Source organism: Lolium rigidum, chromosome 2 (genome assembly GCF_022539505.1).
Source record: "Lolium rigidum isolate FL_2022 chromosome 2, APGP_CSIRO_Lrig_0.1, whole genome shotgun sequence".
NCBI lineage: Eukaryota > Viridiplantae > Streptophyta > Magnoliopsida > Poales > Poaceae > Lolium > Lolium rigidum.
This window is the reverse complement of record NC_061509.1, coordinates 99,848,980-99,857,616: the sequence shown is the minus strand read 5'-3', so window position 1 is coordinate 99,857,616 and position 8,637 is coordinate 99,848,980. Positions and strand designations below refer to the sequence as shown.

The following is an 8,637-nucleotide window of genomic DNA, read 5'->3' as shown; positions in this document are numbered from 1 at the left end:
ACTCTCTATGTATGAAACGATGACCGACAGACGAAACCATGATGAACAATAGAGAAGCATTCCTCTCGTTATTATTAGGTATATATTTTCTAGATATTAGCCAATCTTAGGCTTGAGAACCAAGGGAAAGCTTACCCGAAATCATTTTGAAGTTTTACACACCAAGCAAACTATGCTTTTATTTTCTTTTATCATGTATTCCCTCTACCTCTTATATTATGGAATAAAGTGGTACTGACTTTCTTAAGTTCAAATCAACATGCAAACACAATGAATGACACAAAGCATAGTAAACACTTCACAAGTTTTCAATGTAAACATATTTATATGCTTTATTAGTAAGATATATATACACATGTGCAGTGTAGCAACCACTTCATTCATCCTTAAGTACTAAGACGCGATAGAATTATTACTCACCATTCACCATTAAGTGAAGGCAACTTATGATTAAAAAAACCTAACTTGACCTAATTTCGACATAACTTGACAAAATTATAGAAACAAATCAAATCAACCGTAATTTAGGGAAAGAAGTTGCAGGTTGTCCCATACTCGTAGAAGGCGCCATGGCCATGGTCATGGCCGTGATCTCCTTCTTCGTTGTAGCCATAGCCCGCGCTAAGGTTGTTGTAGCCATACCCGTGGTTGAAAGGCAGAGGAAGAAGCGGCAACGGAGGTGGTACCATCGGTCCGAGCGCATGGCCGACGTTACCGCCCATCAACTTCATCGTGGTGTCCACAATGACCTCGTCGGTGCCGTGGGTCATCACGAACGGGCCGGGGCCGTTGTAGTGAAAGAGGCTACCGGGCAACCTCATCATGGTGTCCGTGGTCATCGCATGGCCGCCGGTGCCATCGGCAGCGGCGAAGGGGCCAAGGTAGTCGAAGAGGTTATTGCCGACGCCGACCCCCATCAGCTTCATCGTGTTGTCCATGGCTGCCTCCTCATGGCTGCTACTGGGCGTGTAGGAGGGACCGGATCCGAGGTAGCCGAGGAGGCTGCCGCCGCCGCCGGTGCACTGTTGCATCATGGCGTCCTGAGCGAAGATCTCGTGAGCGCGCACAGCGGCCTCCGCCTGGACCCTCTCGAGCGCGCCAAGAGCGGCATGAAGCTCCGGAAGCTCCCAGCTCCCCACGTTGCCGTCGATCCGTACGCCGTCATCGCGTATCTTTGCCTCGAGCTCCTCCCCTCTGCGCAGCTCAGCGTCGCGGGCCTTCATCAGCTCCTCCTCCTGGCGGAGGAGCTTGCGTAGCTCCGTCTGGCGAGCCGCCTTTTCCGCGGCCTCCTCAGCGTCGACTGCGGGGCGGGAGGCGGAGGAGCGTTCGCGGAGGCGGTCGAGGACGGCGTCCAGGGAGCGGTGGCCGTAAGTGTAAGGCTTGCCGGCGGGGGAGAAGACGATGAGGCCCACCTGCGCGCCGCAGAGCACGGAGAGCTCGAAGGCCTTCTTGACGAGGCCCTTGCGGCGCTTGGAGAAGCAGACTTGCAGCCTGTTGGCGTCCTCGATGCGCTGCATGGGGATCTTCTTCCGCCCCTGCGTCAGCTTCCTCCTCCTTCCTCCATCCTCCCCGGCGCCGCCCTTCTCCTTCGCTTTGTCCATTCTCGAGCCTGAACGATCGAGCAAAGGAGAGAGAAGATCGAGGTAGAAATCGGTTTACGTTGAGGGTATATGCGATGCGACGACGTATATATAGAGGCTGTAGGCCACGTGACCAAGGAAAGGAAATATATTTCGATAAGAAAGGAAGGAGACCGACTGATTGATTGACCGGCTGATTGATATGCAGAGGATTTTGTGAAGTTTTTTATCTGTCAATCAGCAGAGAGAGGAGGAGAGGTAATGTTTGGGCTGGATGATCAGATTGTCACGGCAGGTTTCCATGTTTACGACGAGCAAATCAAATTTTCGTGCCAACGGTCGGTCGCCTCGCCGACGACAGAATGGCCGCGGCCGGAGGAACGGGACCGGATGGCACGGGGTTTGCTTATTGTGCTTCTCGTAGTCGATGTCGCCGGACCTGTTTCTCGTGGCCCACACAAAGCACATCAGATCCCGTTGTCTTCGTCAGGGTTCTGTAACCGTGTTCAGCGCACGTAACGAGACCACATTGACATGGCGTCGTCGTTGCGGCAGACGATGCCGCGGCCGCTCAAGCAGATCTGCATCCGGAGTGGTCCGTGTCCTCCTCATCGCGTGTCCCGCAACGACGGACCTTCACCGGCAGCAGTGCGACTCAGGGCGGTTCTCAGGTTCGCGATTTGATCGATCCGTAGTTAGCTGAATTATTCTTCACACTGAAGAAAATTAGAAAACTCCACTCAGTATATATCACGTACTGCAAAAGATAGCATTTGCCATCTGATCAGACGTACTCATTCTGTTTCTCTATTAAATTTGCAGGGTGATCTGGAAAGTGCTCTTCTACTCAAAAACAAGATTGAATCTGCTAACGTCATGGATCTCTTGTCCAATGGAGACTTGATAGCTGAACACTGTGAGCAAACTGAAGAAATCATCAGGTAAATAAGGGTTTACAGATTGTTTATTCTCGTTTGAGTCAGCTCGCATTCGCATGATGATCAATTAAATAATTATAAGAAGAAGCATGTCATTCAAAGTTCCTTCCTTGAATCTAGAATTAGATGGATATAATACTACCTTGTTTGTTCGTCTTTGAAGCCAAGTTTCTGAAAGACACACGTCAAAGTTTCTCGAGGGATTTCGTTCGGCGTTCCATCGAAAGCTACTACTACAACAAAGCTGAATTTGAGTTGGCTGAACTGGAGCTACAGCTGGAGGAGCGTCAGCGTCGAGCTGGAGCATCTATATCTCATGATATTAAACTTGCTTCTTATCTCTATGTTAAGTTACTGTTTTGCCAGTCAGCACTCTGTCTATGATGTGTGTGTTATGTACTGCTCCAGGCAGCTTTAGCAGTCTCTCCGCATGTAAGAGCATCTTCAACGGATTCTGTAAAAATCGCCCCGCCCTTAAAATGCACAGATCCGCACGGGTAGAAAAACACGAATTTAAGTGCCACGTGGCATTTTGCTGAACAGATCCCAAAAACGAAAATCGTAAAATAGAATTTCTATTTTACTTTCTGCGTTTGCAGGATCCGTTGAAATTGCCGCACGAAATTTTATTTTACGGTTTTCGTTTGCGGAGTATATTCGGCAGACTTACCGTAACCGTATATCAGGGTTTTAGACAGAATATCATCATTTCAGCACACGTACAACTAAATCTTTACTATTAAATTAGATTAGAATAGGTGGTGTCTGGTGTCACAAACGAGCCAAAACTTATTATTTCTAGGCCTAAGATAATAATCACATATCCCGTCAGTTTCCTTAAATGTACCCGTCACTCCAACTCTGAGTAGGGCACAACTAACGTCTTGATGCCCGATCTTCGTGTACACGATGTCCATGCTAGAGTCCGTGTACAACACCGACGCTCCATGGTTCTAAAACTTCGTCCAATCCAATCAGGTCGAACCATAGATTTCTGACGAGAAAGAAACAAAACGGATAGAGATCTCGGCCCCCGCGTCGCCTCCTCCCCAGGGCGACACGGGCGGCGGCACATCTCAGCCGGCCACAGCCCCAGCCTCCCCCGCCCCTCCCCCTCGTCGTCGTCGGGATCTCCAATGGGCAAAGCCCGTGTGGAGTCGGCGGCGGCGGGGCCAGTTCTTCTCCGCTACGGCGGATGCTGCGCTCGGGCTGGGGGACTCGTGGCTGCAGCGGAGTGCGGCGGGCTTCGGGTGGCGCGGCAGCATCAACGTGCGGCGGGCTTCAGGCCACGAGGCAGCTCGTGGTGCGGGGAGGGAGGAGATGCTGGAGGCAGGCGGGCGGTTGTGGTCGCGGGCGCCCCAGATCTGGCTGGTTTCGGCGCTCTGGCGGTGGTTGGCGACCGGCAGCGGATTGCACGGCGGTGGTGGCTCAAGGAGGCGCCATCGCTTGCCTCGGCACTACGCTCGGCGAGGTGGGGATGCGCGGCTGCCGGTGAAAACCGTGCTCCGACTTCGGTCTTGGCGGACAATGGCGGCGCCACACGTCGCAACCTTCTTGAAGGCATCGTTGTCGCAGCCTGCATCTACACTCTCGCGCTGCTCCGGGGGAAACCCTAGATCTGGGTCTTCCGAATCGGACGATGGCAGCGCGTCCTGTGTCGTGCTACCTCTTGGGGCATCATTTTTGGAGCAGCTCCTGGAGTTTGGCGGATGTCGGTGGAGTGGTATTCATCTACCACATTGTTGGCGCTGAGTCTCGGTGGCATGGTGCTGCAGGGTATCGACGACAGATGCGGGATGATGTATGCGTGCAGGATGGTGGAACCGTCTGGCGTCATGGTGGCATCGACGGCAGGTCTTGCAAGGTTAATACGACGATCTCTCTTGAAGATGGAGTCGAGGAAGATGGCGGTAGCAACTTGGCGTGTGCATTGGCGTGCGCTGAGAGTCTGCTTAACTGGATGTGCTTTTCACCTGCTATTGGGCGGTTTGGGAAGACATTTGGTTTTTTGGATGATGTGAGTTGGTGTATTGTCACCCTCTTCATTCCACTGTAGGTTTAGTGAGGTGGCTTTGAGGTTGATCTTTTGTATTGTTTCTTGTAAGGTTTTGTGAATAATCTAATAAAAAAAGCCGTGTGCATCCTTTAGATGCAGAAGCTGGGGCGATACTTCCCCCATTTCGAAAAAAAAAAAAGTCGAACCATAGATTTCCAGATGTTAAAGAAGGGCGTCTGTGAAAACGAGGCGTCGATATTTCGAGATATCAAAGAGGTCCCGTGATGGAGCGCCGGCGAAACCTCTATGACGCCGGTTCCTATGGCCGGCCTTGCCGCTGGATCGCCTGGGCGACTTGAACTCCGCTCAGTCTGCTGTCTGCCTCCCGGACGGTACCGTCTTGGAAGTCGCCAACAAGATGCTGCTCCCTCCGCATATTTCAAAAGACGAGGGGGTCTATGCTACAACACCGACGACGACGGGAGGTGCTTTGTGGTCAACGGATTCTCCGGCGCCGTTACGCCTGCTCCGAGCTGGCCACCATGCGATCGCTGAACGACAGTGCGTCCGTACGCCGTCAGCGCCGCGCGACCTGATGTCAACCTATCGATAGAGGCACTCCTGGAGAGGCGGAGCCGCACCGAAGATATCGTCCGTCTCTGAATGCCGTGGCCATGTCCTACACGGTCAGCTTCCCAAGCTCGCTCGTGTTCTACTCTTCGCGTCGCCTGCTCTCCTACAAAGCCTCGGCCGCCTAGCAGGAATACATGTCTGTCTCGTCGCCCGCGCCTCCGGCTCGCTGGTCCGGGCAGGGCTGATGCGCGCTCAAGTATGTGAGGAACCCTGTGTGACGACTCAGAGGTCAGAAGCCCGGCTCGACCGGTTCTGAAGCCCATGGTGCCCAAGTACCGGTGGACATCAGCACAAAAAGCAGATCTTCTTATTCTTCAACTAAGTAAGCTCTCTTAGAAGCCGCTGGGTGATATCAGAGGGCTTGTGAACCTTACAATGCTTGTTCTGCAACTTGTGCTGTTGTGCATGTCACGGAGAGTAATATCGAATAATGGCTTTGCAAATGTCCTTCTCTTGAGTGATTAGCACTTCACTCATGAGGACTTTCCATGTCCTTGCGAATTGGCCATGAACGCTCAGGAATTTTTCTCTTGGCGATGCTACTTTGGGGGAGAAACTACAGATTGAGGCCATATGAAGGCATGAACCTGGGGACGATTTCGCAAGATTACAACAGAACGTTACTAAATGATTCTCAAATCGGCCAGGTAACAACTGGCGTGAATATTCCAACAAGGACCGGCACTGGTTATGAAGTCTCCTTGAATACACCCAAATGAAAGGAGCTCCTTGAATATCTGGGAGGACATTAGGTGTATTGTTCATCGATGTAATGTTTTTAGCTTGCTTTAACTCAACATCATGCATGTTAAATTTATGTAATATGAATTTCACTATTACATGCCTAAAATTGCCATGTAATATTTTGTATTATAAATTTTAAATTAAAATTTGAGACTTCCATACCATTTCGAATTGTGGACGCATTGTTGAGGAAATCAATTACCGGTGTTAACTCGGTCGGCTAACGTTTAACGATTAATAGGCAAATCGGGCGATTAATCGGCCGATAAATGAGTTTGTCTGCTACTCGGTGATCACCGATTTGCGATTAATCGGCCGATTAATCATTCAATCCGACGTTTTTTTTGAAAAGTACATGAACACACAGATCTAATAAATATATAAAACTATCTTTATTTGATTAATATAGCACCGTAGCAACGCATGGGTTTTGTCCTAGTATAAATATGCTAGAAATATAAACTTACATAAAATGTTTGAAACATCACACATTACAACAAATGAATGGTTCATATCACAAATAATTGAACAAATAATGAATGGTTCAACAAGCAAATAATGGTTCATCTCACAAAAATGAAATACAAATGGAAAGTACTGACCTGCCATTGCCATTGGTGCTCAATGAGATCATCTAGAAGCTAGGTACGCGTGAGTTGATCTTTGTCTCCTGGTAGGTCTCTAGAAAGGCACGAATCCTGTTGGGGTTTTTGCTAGCTTCACATGGATACCAACATTGTTATAGAGAAGGTCCAAGTCCAAGTCCCTCTCATCCTCAATAATCATGTTGTGAAGAATGGCACACCGTGTCATGATGTTACTAAGGGTTTTCTTGTCCCAGCAAGCAACGTCCTCACCCTCAAACACTAGTAAATCTTACTTGCAGGACACCGAAGGCTCTCTCAATATCCTTTAGGTATGCCTCTTGTGCCTTGGCAAATTCAGCATGCTTTCTTGTTCTGGGTTTCGGATGGTCTTCACAAAAGTAGACCACGAAGAGTAAATGTCATCAGCGAGGTTATACCCCATTATGTAGTCGTGCCCATTCATTGTGTAGTTGCAAGCCCGAGCATCTCCACTAGCAAGTCAAACAAAAAAGATAAGACCTTTGCAAGACATTGATGTCATTGAGAAAACCCGGGAGCCCAATGAAACAATGTCAAATCCACAAGTCTTCCGAAGCCACCGCTTCTAGAACTATTGTGGGATCACGACTCTTGCTAGTGTACTATCCATGTGATACGTCTCCAACGTATCTATAATTTCTTATGTTCCATGCTAGTTTTATGACAATACATACATGTTTTGTTCACACTTTATAATGTTTTTATGCATTTTCTGGGACTAACCTATTAACAAGATGCCACAGTGCCAGTTCCTCTTTTCTGCAATTTTTGATTTCAGAAAAGTTGTTTTACAAATATTCTCGGAATTGGACGAAAGAAAAGCCCACGGCCCTATTTTCCACGGAGTGTTCCAGAACACCGAAGAGGAGTCGAGGAAGGCCAGCAGGGGGCCCACCCCATAGGGCGGCGCGGGGGGGCCACTGTCGTGCCAAGGCGTGGGGAGGGAGCCCCCTGGCTCCCCCGACGCTGCCCCTTCGCCTATTTATTCCTTCGTCCCCGAAAACCATAGCACGGAGAGCCAAAATACCAGAAAAGTTCCAGAGACGCCGCCGCCGTCAACCCTAACTCAGGGGGTTCAGAAGATCTCCTCCGGCACCCTGCCGGAGAGGGGAATCATCACCGGATGGCTCTACATCACCATGCCCGCCTCCGGACTGATGCGTGAGTAGTTCATCTTTGGACTACGGGTCCATAGCAGTAGCTAGATGGTTGTCTTCTCCTATTGTGCCATCATGTTTAGATCTTGTGAGCTGCCTATCATGATCAAGATCATCTATTTGTAATGCTACACGTTGTGTTTGTTGGGATCCGATGAATATGTAATACTATGTCAAGTTGATTATTGATCTATCATATATGTGTTGTTTATGATCTTGCATGCTCTCCGTTGCTAGTAGAGGCTCTGGCTAAGTTGATACTTGTAACTCCAAGAGGGGGTATTTATGCTAGATAGTGGGTTCATGTCTCCATTGAATCTGGGGGAGTGACAGCAACCCCTAAGGTAGTGGATATGTTGTTGCCACTAGGGATAAAACATCAATGCTTTGTCTAAGGATATTTGTAATGTTTACATTACGCACGATGACTAATGCAATTGTCATGTTGTTTGCAACTTAATGCTTGGAAGGGGTGCAGATGCTAACCCGAAGGTGGACTTTTTAAGCATAGATGCATGCTGGATGGCGGTCTATGTTCTTTGTCGTAATGCCCTAAGTAAATCTCATAGTAGTTATCATGATATGTATGTGCATTTTTATGCCCTCTCTATTTGTCAATTGCCTAACTGTAATTTGTTTACCCAACATGCTATTTATCTTATTGGAGAGACACCACTAGTGAACTGTGGACCCCGGTCCATTCTTTTACATCTGAAATACAACCTACTACAATCATTGTTCTCTTTTGTTTTCTGCAAGCAAACATCATTTTCCACACCATATGTTTAATCCTTTGTTTTCAGCAAAGCCGGTGAGATTGACAACCTCACTGTTAAGTTGGGGCAAAGTAGTTTGATTGTGTTGTGCAGGTGACATAGGCATCCCAAATGGGCCTGCCGAAGATAGTACCCGGGGTTTACTGAAGGCCCACTACCCGAAGAATAAGAAGATTCGGGAGCCCGA

At 48.8% G+C, this 8,637-nt stretch overlaps 1 protein-coding gene across 1 annotated transcript; it reads right to left on the bottom strand.

Annotated features, from left to right (window-relative positions):
- Nucleotides 1–524: 524 nt before the first annotated feature.
- LOC124689986 (agamous-like MADS-box protein AGL14) lies at nucleotides 525–1,601 on the bottom strand. The gene has a single exon (XM_047223438.1). It carries the CDS (start codon nucleotides 1,599–1,601, stop codon nucleotides 525–527), a length of 1,077 nt encoding a protein of 358 aa, XP_047079394.1.
- Nucleotides 1,602–8,637: the final 7,036 nt, after the last annotated feature.